A 25,648-nucleotide genomic window follows, 5' to 3' on the forward strand; every position below is an offset into this window, starting at 1 on the left:
AGTACATGTCAGTTTTGTGTTCTTCCTTCCTTCTTCTTTTTATAACAACCAAGTTGAGAGCCCTCGAATGGTTATCTGTGGTACAATCCTGAACACATTTGCACTTTTCACTCTCCAGGCCTCATTGCTCTATCAAGGAATGCCCCTTACTTAGCAGCAGGTGAGCCCAGCCGTGGGCGAAGGCACCCTACCAAATGGGGAAACCTTGCTTGTTCCTACCACTGATTCAGGCCACAGAGTGTCAGCAGCAGCTCCTCTGGCCATACGCTTCTCATATAAAGTATGAAGTGCACGTTCATCATCCACTTCAGTGAGTTCCTGGCAGCCACTGGCTGGGAAGGAGATACTCAGCTTCATTCTGAAGCAGCTGGTTGCCTCCAAGACACCCTGAGAAAGAGCCTCCTTTATTTTTAACTAGACTAGAGATTTAGTTGGAAAGGAGAAGAAGGGATGTAAGTATTTGTTGATTCAGTAAATGAATGATTAAAGTTCATAGAGAAAGTGATCAAGCCTTGGATTTCTTAATAACTGAGTAAGACTGATAGCAAAGAGGCAATAAAAGTTGAAGTAGAAGTTATTGAAAATCAAAGGGCGACTAATTTTGGAATAGATGAATCTTCAAAAAATAAAGCCAAAAAATCCCTGTAAGGAGGAATTCTGGAAAATGGATTTTCAGAACAGTCTTTACCCTTATATGTTTAGTTTATTTGGATAATATTATTATGGAAAATTGTGAACCAGTCTTCTCTGTTTCTGTAAAAGAAGAGTGTGACATTATTGTATATTTTCTGGAAAACTGTTTGTAGAAGCCACATTTCTCTTTTTAAAATTAACAATTTTAGATTATAGGATATCTATTGAGGTTCATGTGGCTTTTTTTCTTATATTGTAGATATCAATGGCTTCTATGGACTGGTAGTACTGCTTAGTTCTGTGTTTTTAAAAATTCAAGTAATACTTATTAAGAAAAATAATAATTTAATTATTTAATAATTTAATAATAATTTAATTATTATTTTTATCAAATGGCTTCTAATCGCATATCTTAGATTCTCCAAATATGACAAACACTGCAAAGTTGTCATCAGGAGGCTTATTTTCCAGTAACTTCAGAGGTTTCTGGAGCTTTGGGGCTGGGGATGGGGAGAGGGTGTGTTGGGTGGGTGTTTTTGCGTAAGGTGTGAGACACCTATATTAAAAAACAAAATGTACTGGCAAACGAGCTCTGTTGCACTTTAATGTAAACCCATTCAGTCCACAGAATATACCTGGAGAAATACTGCCCAAATGGTAACAAGACTCAGTCTGCCTGTGGCTCTGGGTCAGAATTTGGGATTGAGAGCCCAGAACTGTCCTGTGGCTGCCTGGATCTGCAGAGTGAATGCTGCCGTGACAGTTAACGCAGCATTCCTGAGATCTGGCCACATCTGTAACTGTGTAGTGTACATTCGTTTTCCCTTCTTTCTTTTTTTGAGACAGAGCCTCAAGCTATGGCCTTGGGTAGAGTGCGTCACAGCTCACAGCAACCTCCAACTCCTGGGCTTAAGCGATTCTCTTGCCTCAGCCTCCCAAGTAGCTGGGACTATAGGTGCCCAGCACAATGCCTGGCTATTTTTTGCTGCAGTTTGGCCTGGGCGGGTTTCAACCCGCCACCCTTGGTATATGGGGCCGGCACCCTACTCACTGAGCCACAGGCACCGCCCTCATTTTCCATTCTTACAGCACCAGACTCACAGGCAAAATTCAGTCATTTGCAACTATGCGTCTTTCTGGAGTTCTTTAAGAATTATTGCTTTAGAGGCGGCACCTGTGGCTCAGTCGGTAAGGTGCCGGCCCCATATACCGAGGGTGGCGGGTTCAAACCCGGCCCCGGCAGAACTACAACAAAAAAATAGCCGGGTGTTGTGGCGGGCGCCTGTAGTCCCAGCTACTTGGGAGGCTGAGGCAAGAGAATCGCTTAAGCCCAGGAGTTGGAGGTTGCTGTGAGCTATGCGATGCCACGGCACTCTGCCGAGGGCCATAAAGTGAGACTCCGTCTCTACAAAAAAAAAAAAAAAAAAAGAATTATTGCTTTATATGTCCTTCTCTCTTGTGGTTCCCCTCTAATCCGTTCTGACCACTTCCTCTGAACCGTCTGGCACTCCTTTCAGCAGCTTCCAAGGAGAGGCGCCAGGGCAGGAAGGAAAAAGTGTGATCAGACAAAAGTGAGTTCAGGTACCAGCTGTGCATTCGGCAGGAGTTGAACTATTTCTTCACTTTTAAAGTTCAGGTTACTACCTTTTCTCCACTAGGTTACTATGAGGATTACTTAAGGTAATGTGTGCAAAGTATTTTCTGCACTGCCTGGCACATACCCAATTTATGGATGGTATCCTTACTGTCGAGATGCTATTGTAAGTAATATACTCCTTTACATTTTCAAAATAGTGATAAATACATTTTTGAGCATTCCAAGTGGCTGTGATAAAACAGCAGGGAGAGATACTATTTACTGCCACAGGTAAACTGTTACAATGCAATGCTTTATTGAACTGTGCTTAGAAAAGAAATCCTGTTTGTTCACCTTCAGAATCCCCCAAGGCCATGAGTATATTCTTTGCCAGCTCCAGAAGATCATTCATTCGGCTACTGCTGTGTCCACAGGCTCAGCTGGGTTGTAGTGAAAATAGTTTACTCTACAGCCCCCATTTTTATCTCCAAAGAATTTCCGTTCAGAGTGACATTCAGTAAAGACAAGAGGCGTGCTGGTTGGAACTGACATCATAGTTATCCATTTTATTCCTGCACAAAGCTGGTTGGAAGCTGTTAGGAGTGAGAAGATTGGTTAACTTTCATGAATTCGTCAATGCAGACTGGGAACTCAGATTCTGTTAACAATATTAACTTATTTAGGCTCATTACATAGGTCTTATAGATGTGCATTTTAAAACTGTAGGAGACAAAGGATCTATAGCTTCATAAATGAAAGGAGACTAGAAGCTCTTCAACTACTTAATTTCCTAAATGAAGCGGCCAAGGCACAGAAAGTTTGGCTCGGGCGGCGCTTGTGGCTCAGTGAGTAGGGTGCCGGTCCCATATGCCGGAGGTGGCGGGTTCAAACCCAGCCCCGGCCAAAAACCATAAAAAAAAAAAAAGAAAGTTTGGCTCACTTGCCAGCTGGCACATACTATTTAATGGTAGTATTGCAGGGAGGTTAAGGAAGATCGGTTGGATTATTCTTGCCAGCTAATTTGGCATGAATCTCACCAGTCAATCTAATGTTCAATGGTCATCTATAATAATTCATCATATTGCTAAAAATGGCAGAAATCCCAAATAAGATGTATCATATAACTTGTTGGCATTACGACCTACTACTGGATATACACGATTTCCCCAGAGAGCTGGGGTATGCAGCTTGTCCTCCTCTGAATGAGAATGGCTCTCCCTTGTTAATTACTTGGCCCTTGGAGGTGAGCTAAGTTTGGAGTGACTCATGAATATATTAGACATCACACTATCATTTGGGTAATCAATTTGAGGAGAATTTAGAGTTCTCCTACCCATGAACATGGTATATTCCATCTGTTTAGGGCTCCTTTGATTTTTCTCAGTGTTTTGTTTTTTCAATGTAGATGTTCTGAACATCTTTTTCTAAGTTTATTCTTAGATGTTTCGTTCTTTAATATGATCTTGACTTTTAAAGTTTTGTTATAATTGTTTTTTTGTCTGATGTATTGATTTTTATATGGTTTCATTAAAAAATTATTGACCTTGCTACGTGTGTGTTAACTATAGTATTGTGACTATATTCTTCATATTTTCTACTATTCAGAATTTTACTTTTTAATCCCCTTCGATTATTGATACTTACACGCTTTATGCCACTTGCTGGACTCTCCACCATTAGCTCAACTGGGGTGGTGATAAATATCCTGGGGTTTTATTTTTATCTGATTTCATTGGGGAAAGCTCTCTGTATTTCGCCACACAATATGATGCTTAGGTGGATTTTTAAAGAAATTTCTATTTCTAGATTCTAAGTTTAATTTTTTTTTTTTTTTTTTAAGATGGGTATGTGTTGATTTTATTCATCACTTTTTGTGGCTATTTGAGGAGACATTTGGCTGGAAACAGTTATGAAAACCCTCCTAGAGGACAGAGAGAAAACTGCTTCTCTGGAAGGATTGTGAAAGTTAGCAGAAATTGAGACTAATTAGAAAAAAAATTCTGAATTCTTGAGGTTGGGAGTACACTGCCCTGGTATGTTTGTCCTGTGTGTTGGAAGGAGCAGATCCTAGACACAGATTAACAGTTACTCAGACTTGCTAAGGGGCCCTAAAAGAGACGAGAGAGAAAATTGCAAAAGTAAGTTTGAGGAGTTTTTGGAAGGAATAAACAACAGGATTTTCGTTACATGTTGGTAGAAAAGGGTGTTAAAATTGACTCAAAGATAAGGTTCCAGCAATTGGATGTTGATGGCTTCTGACTAAAATGGGAAACTGGTAAAAAGACTTTGAGGGAAAAACAATGACTTCAGTTTTGGGTTTCTTAAAGTGGGTCTGTCTCCCCCACTATACGGTAAGTGGTGTCTCTGTAGGGGAGCAATCTTGGCTGTGAATCTCCATGTCTGTCACAGCTCCAGGCATATGACAAGGTGACACATGTGAGGTGGGTTACCAGTGATCTCTATAGGGAAATAAGGTAAAGATTTAGGTAGGAAATTATGCCCAAAGATGTTCATTTGAGAGTTACCTGTGAAGGTAGTAACTGAACCTGATAGTTCAATTTCCTAAGAGTTCAGAGAGAGAAAGCACATCTTTGTAGGAAGGTCAAATCTTCAAGACGTTTGTCAGTGGAGAAGGGAATCAGAGACATAATTGAAGTAGGGAGGAGAATTTTATTTTCCAGGTGATTGTTATCTGTGATGACACTCTCTCTCTCTCTCTCTCTCTCTGATGGAAGACACCATGGTGGGGGCTATGAAAGTGCAGCTAACAGGTTGTGATTACATGTTCAAGGAGGGAGAACGGAGAACGAGCCGAAATTAAGTACTGAAATTGCAAATACCTGAACATTTTTAAGGCAGGAAAGAAGAGTGCAGAAGGAGAACCAGCCATGGTGAGGGAAGGTAAAGACCCAAAGACAAATAAAAAGCCTTTAAAAAGAACAGCTGGAGTAGGACTATATCATTAAAGCCTTTTATGAACCTGAGGATTGGAGCAGGTTGGAGTTTGACGCTTAGGAGTAAAAGAAAAGAAATGGTTACTATAGAGGTTCGCAGCCATCATTCTTCCGTGATGAGGGAAATGAGTGTGTTTCAGACAAAGATTGCCATCAACAGAAATCTCCAGCTAGTGTATGCCCCGTTCTGTGTGTCACTTGTGTTCATTTAGATGCTGATTGGATACTCGTGCCAGATTAAAGCTGAGTGACATATCTGTAGCTCTATTTCTGATTACTAGCAAGTCGTCATCGAGTTGGTTCCCCTGAACTAAAAGATGGTGATTTTCACTCTGTATTCTTCTGGCTTGTTGGAGAGATGAAGTGTGTGTCAAATCACACACCCCACTACTCCCAGATTTATCAGGACTTTCCTGAAGTGTAGCATGCCATCGCCAGCCTTTTTAGATCATGAAATATATGTTAAATTAGGTCTTTTTTTCATCTTTGTACCCCTAGTCATAGGCAGGGGAATAATGTGATCAGGGACTTTTCATTTTCTTTCTATTTCCTGATTAATTTCTTTCTTTCTTTTTTTTTTTTTTTTTGCAGTCTTTGGCCAGGACTGGACTTGAACCCACCACCTCTGGCACTGCCCTAATTTCTTTATATTTTAATATATTTTAGGAAGTTATCTGTTTGAAAGCATGAAACCTTTTTTTTTTGGTCAGGGCTGGGTTTGAACCCACCACCTCTGGCATATAGGGCTGGTGCCCGGTTCCTTTGAGCCACAGGTACAGCCCAAAAGCGCGAAACTTTTAAAATGAAATATAAGGTATTATTTGGTTAATTCATTGAGATAGTTTAAGATTATATTCATGTCAGCACCTTCATAATCAAAAGAATCTTGTAGTTGAGTTGGATTTAAATATTCTGAGCTGAGGGGAACATATTTTGTCAAAATTATAATTTGCTTGTTAAAGTGATGTATTATAATACCTGTCTGGTGTAGCAGACTCAAGCACAAGTTAGAAATATTCCTTTAAAATGTATTTTCAGAATTGACTTTTATATTGAAGATACTATCAAAGAATGTAGTTTGTGATACGATACAAATTCATTTTGTACCTATGCACATTTGAATATTAGTGGTAAGGAAAGGGAAAGAAAGATTTTCATTAAATTCATTAATCTTAGCTTTCATGTAGTAGATTATACAAAAATTTTAAAATCCTTGAAAATTTCTAAAGCCTTAAAAATATTTAAGGAAATGGTTAATGTTTATTTAGGAAAGCAATTTTTAAAATACTGGCTTTAACAAAAGGGGCAAGATTTCAATTGATCTCAGATTTGGAATACATTTTTTGTTTTCCTATACTGGAAAATTTCCTGAGTTTATGCCTTTAATTCTGCAATACTTATTTTAAATCTGTTTTTTGAGGAAAACACCAAAACTATCTTGTTGCGATTGGCTTTCTTACCTGTTTCCCACAAGTAATGAGACCACACTATTATGCATTGCATGAAGAGGTTATGCCAAGGTTTTTGTAATAATCATCATTTAAATTATAGTACCTAACATCATGAAGACCAGAGCCAGACAACAGGTTTTAAAATTTCCATTTTCCTGCTTGTTAAGCAAGTTTCTTAACTTCTCTGTCCTTCCACCTCGGTAAAATAAAAATAATTTCACACATTTCACAAAGTTGTGAAGAGTAATGCAAGTTAATTAATATACATTAGAGTAGTTTGCACAGTTCATGTGAAGCATTTGCTGATGACAGGAACACTGTCACCTCTATTACTATTATTATTAGAAATTGTTGTCCTTCCTCTCCATTAACAATTTGAATTCAGTTCTTTCATGAGCAGCTTTTCTTCCCTGATTCTCCCAATATGTGTTTAGCCGCCTTTAAGAATAAACTTACAATTATAAGGTTTTTTTTAAAACCAAGTTTTTTCAAATGATGCTAAAAATGTAAATATACTTTTCCCCTGTGTACTGTGAGTGCTTACCCTGCTTGCTTCTAATAATTATTTGATCAGAGTATTTTAATTATGAGTATTTTAGTGTTCGAATGTCTCCAAATATATTTCTGAGTCTGCAGTAGGGCAATTTTTGTTTTGAGATAGTTTTAAAAAAATGTTTTGACATTCCTTAGCTACTCCACTATTATTGTAAAAGATCTTTCAAATGTTTTACAGTATTTTTCTTTTAAGATAAAATTATGTGACCTCCTCTTGGGGATTTCATCTCTGGTCCGAGCTTTTCATCAGTGCCTGACAGTATGTGTGTACTTGGGTGTGCACACCACTTATGAGCATATATTTTCTTGATCCATATTTGAATAATATTTTGAAATACTTGATCTGTGACAATCAGATGTCAGAAATATCAGGACTTGTGGAATATGAGATAATTCATGAAAAAAGCTCGTCAAGTTTTGTCGAATTACCTCGTTTAAATTATATTTTAGTGTTCCTGATCTAACATATATAATGAAAATACCTTTACTTTGTAAAACAAATGTGCACTTCAGACACTCACTAGAAGTTAGACTTTCAGATTGTTTTTATTATTTACTTGAAATGGATCTTCTCTCCATATTGCAGGCTTTTCTATATTAGAATCTCTCTTTCCTCTTTGTGGGATAGGATGACTAGTATGAATGTTACTTTGTAGGGTATTCATTTGTGTGTGTGTGTATATATATATGTTCTTTGTAAATAACACATTTTTATACATGTGTGTTTGGTTTAAATTTACTAATTGCAAATATATCCCGTCTCTGTAGTGTCTTTCCCCTCTGTTCTTCAAGACTCATCTTTGCGTCGTTTTCTTTCTGAAGAATCTTTAATTTCCTTCAACTTCTTACTATACTGTGTTCCTTTACCAGCGCTCCTTTGAGGTTATTAAGGTTGGCATCCTGATATGTGGCAAAGAATATTGATCAATCAATATTGATCAATAATATTATAATTATAAAACATCATATGTTTACCATATGTTTACCCCTTACTGTGTGCTTTTATATATACCATTTAATTCACATACAAAGCATAGCTATTCCAGGTAACCAAGATTGATATCCTCATTTTACTTTTGTAAAATATAAAATATGGATATCAATATATATGAATATATATGGATAAAATATAAAACATCCATATCAATCTTGGTTACCTGGAATAGCTATGCTTTGTACGTGAATTAAATGGTATATATAAAAGCACATGGTAAGGGGTAAACATACGGTAAACACTCAAAAGATGGTAGATTTTGTTATAATTATTTGACCTATTTGGGTTTGTCCCACCTTCGTTGACTGTCAGCTTCTTTGAGTCAGGTACCGTGGCATATTATTCTTGAATTCCTCAGTTCCCTGGCATATAGGTGATTCGTGGGTGAATTAATAATGGAATGCATTTACCATGTAATATCCCTCTATAAATCACAGACTTTCCTCACCTGCTAGCAATTGCTTGGCGTATATTTGAATTGATTGTTAAACTTCCATGTTTTTCCTTTAAAGGGGCCTTTTTGGTTCTTAGAAACCAGAAACAACTTAATCATTTGCCATTCTCAACAAATATTAATTTTGATTTTTTCAATTATTTAGTAAGGGGAGAAGCGTATAGGCAAACAGTCCATTTGACAGTCTACTGATTTGCTCCTCGTTTCGGTATTTATTATGACAGCTAGCTGTATGTCGTAGACCAGATTAAGAGCTATGGGGAGCAAAGAGGATGATGTCTAAATACACAAACGGGATTGATGGGTTCAGTCAAAACTGTTGCTCAGTAAGGCACTCAGTAACTCACACTCATTAAAAACATCAAATAAATCCTCTTGTTTCTGTATCACTATGTCTAAATGTCAGTAAAACAAATCTTTTCAGTTCTCTGATCCATTGTTCAAATTATACTGGTAAAATCTGCCTTTGTTAAAACTTCCTTCGGTTCAGATGTGTGAAGAGATTGAGCGTAAAATATCCTAAAATACTTCATATGATGTTTTCTAATTGTAAAATATTTTGAGAATGCAAATTTCATTTAAATGTCAACCGTAATTAAGTATGTGCCATTTGTTTTTCTACTCAGGTTTCACAGTTTGATGGAATGTTTTTCCCCCTAATTTAATAAATATTTGTTTTAATTCACATGAATTAATTCAAAAGTGGATAAGAGCAACATATTTTAATCAACTATTGTTGTGATGGACTAGAAAATAAATTTATTCACCAAGCAAACTGTTTACTGTGAATTTGAGTGGGATTTATCTTGCTTAGCCTTGGCAGGCTATGCATACAAGGCGACAATTAATAGGAAAGCCAAATATGTATACTGCATACTGCTTTTTCTTGAATATGTCATAGATATTTAGTATATAAAATTTTAAACTATTTACACCATAATGTACTATAGCTAGCTGTGTGCAAACAATAACCATTGAAGTGAAGTAGTAGAGGAATTCATAGGCAATGTGAACTATGCGATTTTAATTGGTATGAAATATGTGCTTATGTTTGTTTTCAGTTACATTCAGAATTTGAAATTTGTTTCTTTATGTATAAATCACACAACCACATTTACTTACATTGTACTGTGTCTTTACCTAGAGAGCTGGCAGGTGAACTAGATGTTACTATGTAGACAGGTGCCCTGTTCTTCCCTGCCACCCAGCTCCCTCTTAAAAACTCCAAAGATTTTAACGTCTCTTTCAGTGTGATGGTTAAAAACACATCCTGATAGATGGGATTAAGAGAAGAATGTGAGTTTTCCTCTTCTGTCAATGCAGACTTGCGTGTGGCTAAGTTACTTTTGGCAGAATGTAGTTAATACATCTGATTGTACTTACATGCAAGGGCAAATGGCACACGTTTATATTTGTCACCGTTGAAATCACATAAATTAGACAAAGACAAAATGTAATCATCTTGTCAGACCTTTGCAGTACAAATCAGATTTTTGACTATGCAGTTTTGATAAAATGGCAATTACACTTGGATCTGAGTGTAGCATAAATTACTTTCAAGCCATTATATTGAGTACAATGTATGTAAAAGAAATGCTTAATTCCTTTGCCATGGTTACTTTCTTTTAAAGGTTTGTTATCTGGGTGCCTAGAATGACGGGGTGTAATGGAACGGAAGCTGAAAACAGATTAAAGGAGTAATTTCCATGTCAGTGTGTTCTTTGCTTCTTCCTCCTGAAGTGGGCTGTTTATACCATGAACTGTGTTCTTAATCGACTGCTCAAGCTTCAGGGCATACCTTACTCCAAGTGGGACGTTGAGTCTTAAATTTTTCTTTCTCTAGGATTAAGTGATTTATTTTTTTAATTGTGAAGAATTCCTGTGTGGAAGCATAATTTCGGGGAAACAAAACTGAAAGCAGGGAAGGACAGTTTCATAAGTGGAGAATTTTGATTTGGCTTATATGGGACTTTGTTCCAAGGGATCATTATTGAATATGGGTTCTTAACGGCCTTTGAATCCCCTTTCTCCTGTTACTCTTAGCTGACGGACCTTTAATTTCTCTTACTGGATGGAACACTCTAGCGTGAGCTCCTATGGTGGATATTCCATTTCCTGTATATCCCCTCAGCCATCCTGTAGAAAACACACCATCATGGTGGAAGTGTATCTTGGTCTGGAGTAAGTAGGTCAAAGCTCATTCCTAGTTGTTGGAAGGTTGAAGTGGAAAGAGGAGTTTGGGCATTCGATTGTAAACGTAGGGAGTGGGGATGACATCTGTTGAGGACTTACGTAGTGGCTGTTCTATTATACACACTATGTATGTTCCCTTTCTTAACACTTCTAGTTTAAAAGGGGGGATTTTATGATGCCAGTTTAACAAACGAGGAAAAAGGGACGTCTGCAATGTAAACAATTCTCCCCAGATCACATTACTCCCGAATGTTAAAGCTCACGTTCATTCTCTCTGGCTTCCATACCCAGGTCGTTTTCGGGATGGCTCACAGCCTTTCTCATGTGAAGTGGAGTGCGCCATTCATCCACGTGAGATCCACTATAGGTAGAGTGGAGTTCCTCAGGTTTCTGTATTTTACCTGGATTGCCTGATGAGTCAAAGGCGAGGGAGTGGAACTTCGTGCCTGGGTTTTTATCTGGAGGAAGCTAGGAAGTAGGTGTGTAATTCTAAAACAAATTCAGAAAATAAGGCTACATTGAAGTTATTTTGTACATTCCTTTTTTAGCTCACTTGGTCTTTACTATGATGGCATTCTGTTATTACATTTGGTGGAAATTGGATTACTTACTGGGAGAATAATGCCTTCTCTGTGACTCTACCCCAGTTGAAGCACTGTTATCACTCTAATGTTCAATCATGAATTGTGAAAACTGTATGTATTTCCTGGGTAGACTTTAGTTAAAATATAGAACATGTGTGCCTGAAAAGGAAAATAAAGTACTGTCCTTCCTGTTGTGAGAGGTATCTCTATTTATATAGGCATGATTTACTGACTACCTATGGCCTATATTAAAAAAAAAAATCTGAACATACTAGTTGGCTTCTCTATAAAGAAAGATGTGTGTCCAGTGGAAATCTGTGTTTTTTCTTAGTAGTAAGATGTTGCATGCTGTACAAGTTCAGCAGAGATATGGTAGGTGTCACCTGTCACCTAGCAACAAGCGTTCTTTTCTGTGCCTTTAGCTTCTCTTTTCATTTTTAAGTCAAAATAGCTATGAAAACGTGGCACTTAGATTTGCATTTATCTCCAGAAATATTTAGATTAACCTTCAAATATTTTTAGTTCCCAAGATAACTCACTGCGACAGATGAAACAGAAATAACTTTAAGTGAAGGGGGGAAAAAAAAGCAACTTACGTAGTAGGAACCTTGATGCTCAGAGCAAGGCAGACTTGGACCTGTTACATAAATAACACAGGCTTACACGTACAAAACCTGCTTCTTGAGTTCCTTAATTGGCTTTAAAAGCATGGCAACTGAATTGACTATATATAGAAACCTTTATTACCTGATTTTTAAAATCATTACTGGAAAACACAAGATCATAGCCAATGAAGCGGTGATTTGTAAACCTGAATATGGAAGACAGAATTCCAAACAGGACAGCTGTACCAGCACTAGAATTCCGTTTACTTGAAACAGAGCAACTAAATTACGTTTGGGTAGGGGGTAGAATGATGCCTTCCCTGACTAGTCAGATGTCCATCGACCCATTTAAAATGTGTTTTTCCACCTCCATAAAAGATGCATCAAGGATTCCCAGAGGAACTGGCAACAAGTGTACTTATGGGTCCTGAGTATTTGAAATGTATTAAACACTAACCTTTAAAGATTGAGGACGTAATAGAGCCTTTACGATGTGATGAGGAACAAGCAATCTGGTACTGTGGTGCAATCTAAGGCCTGTACTCTGTGGCAATTATTCCAGAGTAAGTCCTTATTTGTTAAAGTATTGCATTCACTTTCATGGTGGCCAAGGTCACTTCTATTGTCCAGGGTGTACTCTTTGTAAATTCCAAAGGGAACTGGGTAATTGTGTGTGGAAATTTTAAGAGAGAGCGAAAGGAAAAAGAAAAAAAGAACAAGAAAGCAAAGAATTTAGAAAATCATTCTTCATTGCTTATTACTACTAATGTGAAACAGGTGTAACTGGAATTTGTACACCTGTTACACGTGTAACAGGTGTAACTGGAATTTCTTCCCACTGTCCTTTCAAACATGAGTATTTACCCATGGTTCTGGGCAGCAGTATTCTTGTTTAAAATAAATCTAAACAATAAGTTAAGGTATACTTTAAAATGGAAGAGTGAACTTAGAATCTTCCTAACACAGAAAACTGATAAATGCCTGAGGTGATGGATGCTCCATTTACCCTCATGTGATTAATTCACAGGTTTACACTGGCATCTAAATATCGCATGTGCCCTATAATGATTATGCCTACTATTATGTGCCCATAATAATTAAAAATAAAACATTTAAAACAAGTAAATCTAAAATTATTTCTAAAATGTAATATGTATGCCTCCCCTCATTTCTCATGTTTTTCGTATTGAAATAAGTAAGCTGAGAATCATTTTTGAAGCCAGGAAAATGCAAGACACTGATGATGGACACTGGCCTTTAAAACTTACGCGCTTTGGAAAGATTTACTGGATAATTTCAGAAACCTGTTTGGCAGAGCTAAGTAAATTTAATTTAGAAATTGATGAGCTATTAACTGTTATTGGAAATGTGCCATTTTCCTTTTTTATATCATGACTTGGTTTTGATACGGATGTGGGGAGCAACCCAAAGGCCCTTTAGCATGAATAAAATTAGAGATTCATCTGTTCTGTTGTGTGGCCTACGTTTAGGGAAATCTTTCCCCCACTTTCGGGCTGTCAGTTGAAGACTGATAATTCCTACATGTATGGCACCTAAGGTTTTACAGATTGTTGTGTAGACATTACTCAGCCGTAGGCAAAGTAGATAGAACCTGGATTATTCTAGCTTCTGTCGAGATGAAAATTGGGCCTCAAAGAGATTGAATGGTTGTTTAAGGTGATACACCCAGTAGATGAGAGAAATTATGGATAGGTCATCTCAGCTCTAAACTGTATCCTCATTTATTTCTTTCATTTGTGCTGCTTCAGGTATGAGACTGAAAAGCAAGAGGTGAATCATGAACACTCTTAGGAACTTGAATAGAGACCCTTGTACTAAGACTTGGGACTAAGGCAGAGGTTTCTAAAGATCCTGACATTCTGACTTGTTACCTTGGCTATAAAATTTGCCTCTTACCAGTTTTATCATTGTCAAGTGGATCTTAAAATAGTCCATATGCTCAATTCAGAGAACTACTTTAAAAGAAAGTGATATTATTAGAATAGTTTGTTAATTGCACAATGCTGTAAAATATCTTCTTATGTATAGTTGACATAATTTAATGTTCATTTTAGTCTGCAGACTATATCTAAAAAATACAGATTAAACCATGAAGGTCTGTGTTACTTGGGAAAGAAATATCCACATAATCCATGTGAGAGGGAATTTTCTTTATTTGGATTCTCTTCCATTTCTCCTTATTAACTTCAATCATTCATTTGACAAAGGTCTCTTGTTCTGCTAACATTTACTAGGCTCTTCTGTGTTTTGGGAGGCAAAGATGAGAATGGCGCTATTAGTCCTGCTAACATATTGTCCTAGTGGGATTAGGAATTGGTGCAGCTAAGTACAGTACTGTAGGACGATGTTGCCTGGCTAAGGGGTGAATGGCCTCTGTGTAATCTACACAAGCTATTCTTGTTTAGGATCTGTGTGTGGCTGCCTAGAGAGGGCATCCTGTCTGCTTGCATTATCTAGGCTCCAGAGGCGCTGGTGCACATAAGACTTACATGGAAGGGTGTTTGTGTTATTGGTAATGAAAGTCATAAATTATTAGACAAAAATAAGGGAGTAAACAATGTTGTATCCCAATCATGGTGTATTAAGAACATTAGATTAAGCATTAATAAATTTAATATCATGAGAAAATGCTCTTGTTAACATGTATTAAAGCATGAAGAAAAGTACAAAAGCACCATTTTGAAATATTTAGAGAGCTGGAGTGAAGGACTGAAGCCAGTTTTTTGAAATACTTGTGAACATTCTGCTAAGAAGGTGGAACTGATCGGAGTAGATGTATTTTGAAGACTAGAAAGGAAGGAGAAGACGTGTGGCTGAGAACCTGGTGTCTGAGATTACTTTTTAAGGATTTCAGAGGATACTGCGTTATGGTTTCATTATGTTAAATAGAAGAATTATGAAGTTCAAGATAATACCCCCAGTCTGCCACAATAAAATATTGCATTGTATTTTCAGTATCATGTCTAGTAGCGGTGAAAGCTGTAGTACATATTGGGGGATCTGTTTTGAGACATAAGAATCATGCAGAGAACTGTAGTTAAAACGGAAATAAAATTAAAGGCCCATTCCCTTCACAGCCCAAGCCCACGGAACTTGTGAACTCTGCTACATTTCATTGCTTCGTTCATGAAGTCTTATGAGTGAGCAAGTTCTTTTTCTGTTCAAATGTATGGAAACGCATACACAGAAAACCAAGCCCAGTGCTACGGTACATAGACATTGGCACAGAGAGGGTGCTGCTGAGAACTCTAAGGCGTGGCCCCTCTTGAGTGTAATTCCAAACGAAAAATAAAGTCAACTGTGCCTAATAAATTGTCTCAACTGAGTGCCAAAGAAAATTTTCCTCATGAAATGGAAATTCTGAAGCAAGTAACATAATACTCAAAGAGAATGAAGAGGAAGACTAGGACGATACATCCAAATGGGGCACAAAGTTTTTTGTAACCAGAACTTTCTAACCTGCTAAATCCTGGAGATTTAGGACCTTTTATAAACCATGTAAATTTTTACTTATTTACATTTGTTTAACTTTTTAGAAGAGATATATATATATTACTTTAATTTTTTTTTTTTTTTTTTTGGAGACAGACTCTCATTGTATTGCTCCAAGCTAGAGTACAGTGGTGTCATCCTAGCTCACAGCAACCTCAGACCCCTGGGTTTAAGTGATCCTGCTGTCTCAGCCTCCTGAGTAACCTGGACTGCATGTGCCCCGCCATGATGCCCGGCTAGTTTTTCTATTTACAGTAGAGATGGGTGTCATTCTTGCTCAGGCTGGTCTCAAACGCCTGAACTCCAGGGATCCTCCTGCCTCAGCCTCCCAGAGTACTAGGTTTTTAGCCATGTGCTATTGTACCAGGCCCATTAATTTACATTAATTTTTTTATGTTATTTGAGTATTGTTCAACGTGGAGCCACTAAAAATGTTATTCTGAACATTCGTATTGACTGTAAAAAGAAAAAAAAATTCATCATTGCTTTAGTAAAACAGCATTACTTTATTTTTTTTTCCTTCATTTATTTTTTTTTAGCATTACTTTAAAATCTTTTAGTTGCTAAGAAACATTTGTAATCTAGTGCTAGATTTTGTTCTACTACATACTGGTTGTAATGTAAAAATCATAGGTAATACTTAGAAGCCACGTCCTCCAGTTTTGGTTATCTGGGATTTCTCTTTTATATAGTAAATTCAGAAACCAGTTTTGCTGTTTCCTTTTCAGCCTTCTCTCTCCTGCATCCCTACCCGTTGATGTTCTCCCTTCCTGTCTCCCTTCCCATTGTCTAGGTCTTCATTATCAGACACTAACGATCTTGTGATAGGATCTGGGCTGTGTTTCTTCCTCTGCTCCCTAATTTTGCCCTTTCATGGCTGCTAAAAAAGCAAACCAGTAACAAATAACTGAAGAAAAATGGTTCAGTTATTATTTTTATAATGTCATTCCACTATCAAGACCTTAAAGAATTGTAGGATGAAGATGGGTTTTTTCTTTTTTTCCCCTTGCTAGAGGAATACCAACTTGTAGACCTTTTTCTCATTTTTTTTTTTTTTTATGCGTGTGCTTTTCTTACAGGATCAATGTGACTCCAAGAACAAATGGATGAGTGAATATCCATATGAAGAGGAAAACAGTAAAGGTTGGTTGTCCAAACATGATTGCATTGAAAAACGCTGTTTTGAACATTACTTGGGGCAGTTTATTCTCCTGAGAGCACTTCCTTGTCTGAATATGATTCAGGTCCACACATACACATACATACTTATTTTTCAAATGTAGCTTTTCTTTTTAACCTCTTAAGTATAAAGAAACATATAAGGAAGCAACCCATTTGTTGGTTCTTCATAAGCTTAGCTGTCATTCTTTTCCAGAAGGTAAGCTAGTATTTTAAGAATCAACTTTCAGATGTATAGTTAAAAAAAAAAAAAAAAAAAACAGAAAACCACTCATTGCAACTGATCATTGGTACCAAAACAGAAGGCAGATTTTGTTTCATATACATCAGTTCCTATAAGCGTAATACCAGCCCCAGCGCTGTCTGGTGTGTAATTGTGGTCACATGTGGTCCTCCTTGCCCTGCAGTCTTTGCTTTCCTCAGAGAAGCAAGATCATCAGGAAAGGCTTTAACTCTAGTTTCTGACAGACAAGTACAGTATAAATTAAAGGAGAGGGGAAACCTGTGAATTACAGCAGTAATCAAATGCTGGGCATCACTTTATTTGTGGTGGTTATTTGAGATTTTGTTCTGTTACCTACTGGTTGTAATATAAAAATCATAGGTAATACTAAGAAAATTATGAAATCTTAAACCCTCTCCATCTGATAAATAAGGTTTTTACACTGAGCAGGCTGGTGCAGAGGCATGTGCCTCCTGACTCCTCGTGTAGCTACGCAGCACATACAATTTCAAATGTTCCTTTTCCTATTCCGCTCTTTTCTAATAAATGCATGTTATGGTATATGTCTTTTTCTGCCCATTCTCTTTCACAGTTACTCATATATGATCTTACTCGTTGTCTATTCCACTTAAAATTTCCTTCTGGCTAAGGCGCCAGCCACATACACCAGAGCGGGTTCAAATCCAGCACGGGCCTGCCAAACAACAATGACAACTAGTTACTTGGGAGGCCCAAGCAAGAGAATCACTTAAGCCCAGGAGCTGGAGGTTGCTGTGAGCTGTGATGCCACGGCACTCTACCCAGGGTGACAGCTTGAAGCTCTGTCTCCAAAAAGAAGAATCCCCTCCTTCCATCCTCATGGCTAAAATGGCTCCATTCTGGTATTTATATATGCAGACTTTCTTGCCATGCAGAAACAGCATTGATTTTGAGATGATGCAAAGGAGATTTTGGGGGGTATCAGTAATGTTCTTTTTCCCAACCTTGAAATAATATAGATGCATTTACTGTCTGAAGATTAATTGTACCACATCATTATTTGTACGTGGATCAGTGGTGTGTAAGTAAACTGATTATGTGGGGGGAGGAGAGAGAGGGGAAGGCCTGATGTGTAGTGTTCGTCAATTTTCATGATGTAAATACTCTCAGTACAACTCCTTTCAATGTTTTACCAACCGGCTTGTAAGATTTTTAAAATTTAACAGTTGGTGCTCATGAGCTGGGAATGAGCTAGCTTCAGCACACCATTTGATAATTATGTTTATGAAGTAAAGCTAAAAAAAGTTTAACTCCTTAAGACCAGTGGGGCCAAGGCACTGAATTTAAATTTTCCTGCCTCATCTCTTTATAAATGTGGAAATGCTCTCCACTTGTTGTCATGCAAAATGTCTTTATCCTTTTCCTTATGTATGATGTTGAGATAGTATTAGTTTATTTTTTGGTTAAATTGTCATTAAATTTTTATGTTTGAGTGGATCAGTGTTAACTTTGTAAGTTTATACAATTTGGCAGTGTCATTGTTCTGTAACTAACTTTATTATGACAACTGAATATGGTGGCAGAGAGAATTATTGTGTTAGAATTTACCCAGAGGATAAACTCTCCAAGTATTATCATGAGTAATTGTAATATGCTATATATGATTTATTCTAAATGATTGTGCCTTATAGCTCATAAGTCATGAGTTAAAAGGTTTTTAAAGAGGAATCAGCATTGATTATTTCAATTAATGTGTTTGACCCATTGAATTACTTTTTTGTCATTGCTATTTTTTAAAAAATATTTTTCATCCATATTTTGAATTGTAGATGCCTTAGAACAAAGAATACATTGATGCTTGTTTTTAAGCCTATTAGTTCTATTAGTTTAACAAAGTCTAATTCAGGGAGAAAATTGTGGAGTTTGAACATTCATCTTTTTTGTATTTCAAATACATTGACGAGGTCACTATTAAGATGAAGTTTATACAATGTCAGCAGTGGAAGCAACATTGCCATTGTCTACAGAGTCCAAAAGAGATTTTGAATGTGGCTTTTAAAACTGTTTTGTGCATTTCCAGTTTGCCAATGGTGACAAAATCTTGCCAAGAGCCACATAATTTCATGCTGTGCCTTTCTGCTTAGGTTCTAAAATTTGAATAGCCTATTTGGGACTTAGAAAATTTCTTTTGTGTCCATGGTAAGAGTTTTACTTCCAGAATCAGTCTTCATTCTTAAAAAAAAAAAAAGAAAAAAATTACATTTAGTTTTTGTTTACTTGATTTGAGTTCCTTACTCTACTTTAGTGCACCTGTATTTGTCCCTTTACCTTCTGCCATTAGAAAACATGAAATAATTCTATAAAGATGCTGGTCATCCATTATCTCCTGCCTACATATGTCAGTATAAAATGTGGTGGATGTATGCATTAGTGTATTCCAGCAAATTGCTCTCGCTGTGAATATGGTGGCTTGTTTGTGGACTTGGCTGACTCCGTCCTTTGCTTCATTCCCCTCCACTCCTCCAGGCAGTTCAGTGTATTTACCCAGTGCTTCCCAGCAGCTGACTTAGAGCAGGTGTTCAAAACATACCCGTGCATGCAGATGATGTTAGAGTTCACATTACAACTTTTGCTTTGTGACTACTTCTGATGAACAAGTGCTTAGACTACCTAGCATGGGCAGTGGGGTGACTTTTACTTCACGCCTTTGGGAACTAGGAGAGCAAGAGCAGCTCTTCTGAGAACGATTTCATTCCTTACAAAACAGGGTTTGTTTCATAGTGATGGATGGAAACTGTGGTTACTTTAAATTTCTTCTCTGTGATGTTCCAGTGCTCACTCTTCACACAGGATAGAAGGATTTTAATAGCAAGCCAACTGTTTTTCCACTTGGAATTAAGTAGCCATGAGTGTGCAAAAAGTCACAATCTGTGTAAATGAAATGTGTTCCTGGGCTACTGTAATTATATGTAGCATAGCTTCCCGGACAATAAATGGGAAACCAGAAAAAGACCAGTCTCGGCTCAGCAATTGTTTGAATGCTCTTGGACCAGTGTTTTCAACTTTCATGAATTTTAACTTTTTCATCAGCGAAGGAGAGCGAAAACGGCTGTTCTGCCTACTGCAAGAATTGTTATGGGTGTGGAAGTAAAAAGAACATATTTGTGAAAAAGATCTAAAGCTTCAAAGGTTTAAAAGTGTGCGTGGTATTATTATTTTTGCAGCAGAAGGGAGATTCACACAAGTGTATGACTTCACAAAGTCAGATATCTTTAGCATGGGAGGTTCCCTCAAAGACACTGTGCCTTAGAGCAGACACTCTACTGTGCCTTAGAGCAGGGCTGCTGTCCCTGAGACCTGGGGGTTGCTGTAGCATTGAGTACTCCTTAGAATGTCGTAGTTTATGCTGCATTCATCCTATTTACAGCCATGAAGAATTATATTTTAAAATTCTCCATTCTATTGAGCCAAAGCAATAGATTTGATAATGATACCAACTGGTAGATAGATCACAGTTTTTTATTAAAATATCCTGAGTGAGGTCACTCTTATTTCTGTCAAGTTACTTCAATTATGTGTATCTCATTTCTCCTGTCTGGGAAGTAGGAATAAAATGATGTACAGGGATTTGAGGAACATTATGGAATTATTGAAGTAAAACATGGCTTTATTATTTGAAAAGATGATGCAATACTCATGTTAAAAATCATTAAAGCATGCAAACATCTCATCACCTCCCCTCCTCAAACCGTCTGTATAACATTTGGTGAATGTTATTTACATCATCTTTGTTCATATATATAAGTAAATAGAACAGTTTAATGAAAGTAGGGTCATATTTATATTGTATTTCTACAAAACTATTTGCATTTTGTATTATGAAGAGCATTTTTTTCAGTCTGGGTCCAATATAATGGAAAAAGTAGAAATGGAAAGAATTTATTGATATGAGTGTCCTTTTATTAAAGTGATATTATTCCTTAATAGCTAAGAAAAAAGGACCGACGTTAAGTTCTAGTAATCTGTTTGTTTTTTTTTAATTGCCTGAATTTTAAATAGCATCTTTTGACTTTTTTGCTAGGAAAGATGGGAAAATTGATTATTCTCTTTTTCTTTTTGTTTTACTATTCTTTTCAAGATTAAGGTTATTAACATTTATTTTCCGATTGTAAACCATTATTATCAAAGCTACTTAGGTTTTAATTATTACCTGTCTTAGAAGTATGGAGCATGGCTTTCCTGTTTGGCCTTTGTTGCCCCTCTGAAGGCTAAAGCAAACAGTTTTGCTTTTTTGTACAGGATGTCCATGATTTTTTTTTTTCCCCCTTAACCTTAGAAGTTCAGTAACTTCATCAATTATGTCTTGATTTTATCATTCTTTATCAGTTTTTTTTTTTTTGGATCTTGTTCTTAAACTCTTGAGTAGAGTCAAGAGGTTTAAAAATTATATTTAAAGCATTCTATTTGTTCTGATCTTTTCTTTAGTAACCTTGAAAATAATTACAATATTTCCCCTTGATTTTTCCCTGTGGTCTCATCTTTAACTTTTTAGTTTCTCTTTATTTGCTTTCCCATTGAGCATTTTTTCTTACTATGTTTTCAGTTAAATTCTTCATTATTTTTTTGTTCCCAAAGTGGCTTTTCACCTCTGTTGTATTTCATAGCTGTGTCAGCTTATTTTTGTCTCCTTTCAATTATTTTGTTTCTCACTTGATACACTTGTCTCTCTTCCTTGAACTTCTTTTCTTTTTTACAGAAAGATCCTTTTGTCTATAATTGTTATGAATTTTTTGAGTCTACGAGGACTTATTTGTCTAAATTCTCCATCTGTTTGCTTGGGTAATTCCTCCTGTAATGTTTGTTCTTCGCTGGCCTTTTACTTACATTTCTTTCTGGCTTTTGATATTTGCTGCATGTACACATAGCTCCCCTGTGGCCGCCCCGTGATTACTACCCACCTTTACATGGACCAGTGTTTGCCAAGGTAGCGTGAGCAGGTTTGGTGGCTTGGGTATGAGCTGGAGGACTCCAAATCTTCGATAGGAGTTTATTGCAAATACCGTCTTATTAAAGTTGTCATTTCCAGAGTCTCTCTTCTCTTGCCATTGTGCAGCAAGCCCCTTAGGGTGAGAGCTCCTGTCAGCCTTCTTCTTCCGCCACTTGCACAGGATGTGGGAGCTCTGCTCTATCAAATACTGTGCCTGTGCATTTGTTCCTTTAGCACAACTTTCTTGGCTTTCCCAAATGCTGATGCTGATGTCTGTCTTAATCAAAGGATCATTAGATGGGAGCCTTATGGAACTGGGATGGTTACTTTTAGGAAATTCTGTGTTTTACTCAATATCTGGGGAGATGTGTGTCAGCTCCTAGTGGCCTCCCAGATTTCACAGTATTTGACAGGTACGTTTTGATTGACTGTTTTAATTTTGACTAAAGATGGGGTTTTTCCTCTTTTTTCTGGGAAGTGTATAAAATGCCTTTATGTCATCTTTTTTTTTTTTTTTTAAAGACAAGCTCTCACTGTGTTGCCCAGGCTGGAGTGCAGTGGCCATTTGCAGGTGTGATAATTGCATGCTGCGTCCTCAAACTCCTGCGCTCAGGTGGTAATCCTGCCCCAGTCTGCCAAATAGCTGCGACTTCAGGCAGCTGAAAAACAGCTTACATCACCGTTTTTAATAAGTAATCTTTTAAATACAATTTAAGGGACATATGGACATATGGGACATTTTGAATTTGCTGTTGTGTTTCAAAGCATGACTCTGTACTCAGACTGCCTGGTTCTAATCCTCCTTCCACAAGCGCTTGATCCTACCTCTCTGTTTCAGTTGCCACATCTGTGATACGGGGATAAGGAAGTAATGGTGCCTAGTCTATAAAACTGTTGTGAAGTTTAAATGAGAAAAATATGCCAAACTATTTATATATTACATATATAAGCACTAGATACCAGTGCTTATTAAAATAGCCATTTTTATTATTTTAAGCCATAGTAGTTGTGTTTAGAGTGTAGTCACTCTGGCCGTAGAATTGACTACTCAGGCCAGTAGTCATTATCATACTATTCATTATCATATGCTGTGATAGGGGTTACACACTTGATATCAAAGCTCACTTATGTGTCCAAATCAATCAAGTGTGTAACAAGTATATCAAGTGGCATCCTAGGAGCTGACACTCTATGTTAAAAAGGAATAGATACATTTGGCTTTCTCTTGGAGAAAATAAAATTTTTGAAGACATTGGATATGCTGCAGTCGTGTGGACATATGTCACTGGTTCATTGGTAGTGTTAGTGACGTCTGTCCTGTAGTGGTGTGGACATATGTCACTGGTTCATTGGTAGTGTTAGTGACGTCTGTCCTGTAGTGGTGTGGACGTATGTCACTGGTTCGCTGACAGTGTTGGTTTCGTCTGTTCTGAAGTGGTTGTGGACATACATCACTGGTTCATTGACAGTGTTGGTGATGTCTGTCCTGTAGTGTGATTAGATTCAGCAGCCAGGTATTTAGCATTTATTATTTGTTAGGCACTGGGCTACAAAGGCAAATTGCATTTAGACCCTGCCCTCAAGACTTCATCTCAGGCATAGGCCAGTAACTTACTACCACTAGATGTGAATTAGTGCTGTGATACATTTAATAAAGCATAAGGTGCTGGGGTGTGGGTTACAGAAGGCTTCACAGAGATAGTGATCATTTGAGCTTGGGAACAGCAAGGAAGAGTTCAGTCTTTTCTAAAATTAGAGTTTTACTAATATTAACTAACGACCCAATCCTATTATTTTTTACATAAAAATGAGAAGTTTTTAGAACATACTATACCCTTTCTCAATTTTTATGTGTGACTTTGTCTTAGCATTACCTGGCTCTCTGGGCAATGAAGCATTTTAGGAGCAGCGGTAACATCTAAGTTCACAGGGGTACGATTTCAAGCTGCTTAGTTCTGGGGGAATGATGGAACACACACTCTTTTTGGACGTTTAAGATAGCTTTCTACTGCCTTATGCATTAATTCAGAATCCATTATTTATAAAAACAAAAGGTATAGCTTTATTCTTTCCTATTTGAAGGATGAATATATATATAAAAATCCAGGTGATATAGGTTGCAATCTTTTGTTTAAAAATCTTCTAAGCAAATACCAAAATAGATTCTTTTTTCCTTTGGGAAGGGCCTTGTGACATTTCCTCTGAGAATTAAGCATAAGTGTGATATTGAGTGATATCATTAAATATTTCAGCCAGAATCTGTTGAGGCTCACTTATGTGTCCAAATGGCTCTTTCTCTCCCTCTTCCCCTCTTCTTCACCAACTTCTTCCCTTCCTGGATGACACATTTTCATTCTCTGGCCTCTTGATTATAGTGTTTCTTAAGCTAAACTTTATGTCATCCTATTTAGAGTACATTACTGAAGTAGTTTGTATGATAAATTTTACCAGAAAATTTCAAGAGTGATCATAAAAATGATATGAGCATCTTTAAATGTGACCATTTTAGTTTAACATTTTAATTTAATGGGGACATTACAGTATTAGAGCAACACAGTAATTGATTATTAGAATCATTTATTGAAGTATAATATCTATACGGTTAGTTTTATGTATCAACATCTGTACCTTATAAAAAACAGCCGTCTTTTTTTTGCAGTTTATGGCTGGGGCTAAGTTTGAACCCGCCACCTCCGGCATATGGGGCTGGCGCCTCACTCCTTTGAGCCACAGGTGCTACCCCAGCCACCTTTTCTTCTCCCAAGATGTTAGCTGAATTTCTTTTCTCCAAAGAGAATTTTTTTAATATCAACATATATAATTATTGACTCAAAAAGTATGATTCTTTATCTTACATATAATTTGGTCCTTAAATATACCTTACAACAGTGGTTCTCAACAGTCCTAATGCCTCAGCCCTTTAATACAGTTCCTGTGGGTCGCGACCCACAGGTTGGGAACCGCTGCCTTACAGCCTGACAGATACTTCAATTTGTAAGCCAATAGATTAATATTCAACATGCTACCTCAACTATGCTTTTAGAGTAAAAGAGTTGATGTAAAAGTGAATGCATTTTTTTTTTTCCAGTTTTTGGCCAGGGCTGGGTTTGAACCCACCACCTCAGGCATATGGGGCCAGTGCCCTACTCCTTTGAGCCACAGGCGCTGCCCAAAAGTGAATGCATTTTTATGAAATGATTTTTATTTGTATTCTGTGGTTGCATTAGCAAATTACTGTGAACTTAGTGCTTTTGAAAAAACATTTTTATCTTAAAGTTCTGGAGGTCAGAAGCCCATGATGGTATCACTGGGCTAAAATCAAGGTGTTGGCAGGACAGTGTTCCTTTCTGGAGGCTCCAGGGTAGAAGCTATTTCTTTATCCTTTCCTGCTCCTTGTGGCCACCCACATTCCTTCATCCTCTTCCTCCGGCTTCAAAGCCAGCAGCATCCAGCTGAGTCTTTCTCTCATTGCCACCTCTCCAGTTCCTTTTCAGCCTCCTTTTTCCGCCTCCCTCTTCCGCATTTAAGGGCCGTTCTGATTCTATTGAGCTCACCTGGGTAGTCCAGGTTACTCTCTTTAAGATCAGAGGCTTACCAACTGAAATTTCACCTTCCAGCTTTATTTTTGTTTGCCATGTAACCTAACATTGAGACTTCAGGGATAGGACATAGTGGTCCTTAGGAGGCCCTTGTTCTGCCAACCATGCATTTTAAAAAAAACAGAAATGATTATGATTGCAGGTACTTATCACTATTGCCATATACAAG

The 25,648-nt window shown here is 37.3% G+C and overlaps 1 protein-coding gene across 6 annotated transcripts in view; it reads left to right on the top strand.

The window, feature by feature from the left end:
- Positions 1-25,648, top strand: part of KLF12 (KLF transcription factor 12) — a 490,726-nt gene that overhangs the window by 138,596 nt on the left and 326,482 nt on the right. For 5 of the 6 annotated variants that reach the window (XM_053563730.1, XM_053563729.1, XM_053563731.1 and 2 more), the window contains one exon: positions 16,592-16,655. The exons of the other annotated variant lie outside the window; for it this stretch is intronic. In XM_053563730.1, the coding sequence (XP_053419705.1) occupies positions 16,635-16,655 (21 nt within the window). In that variant the 5' untranslated portion in view covers positions 16,592-16,634. The remainder of the gene's footprint in view (positions 1-16,591; positions 16,656-25,648) is intronic. 6 annotated transcript variants of the gene reach the window in all.

The sequence above is a fragment of the Nycticebus coucang genome, chromosome 15 (genome assembly GCF_027406575.1).
Source record: "Nycticebus coucang isolate mNycCou1 chromosome 15, mNycCou1.pri, whole genome shotgun sequence".
NCBI lineage: Eukaryota > Metazoa > Chordata > Mammalia > Primates > Lorisidae > Nycticebus > Nycticebus coucang.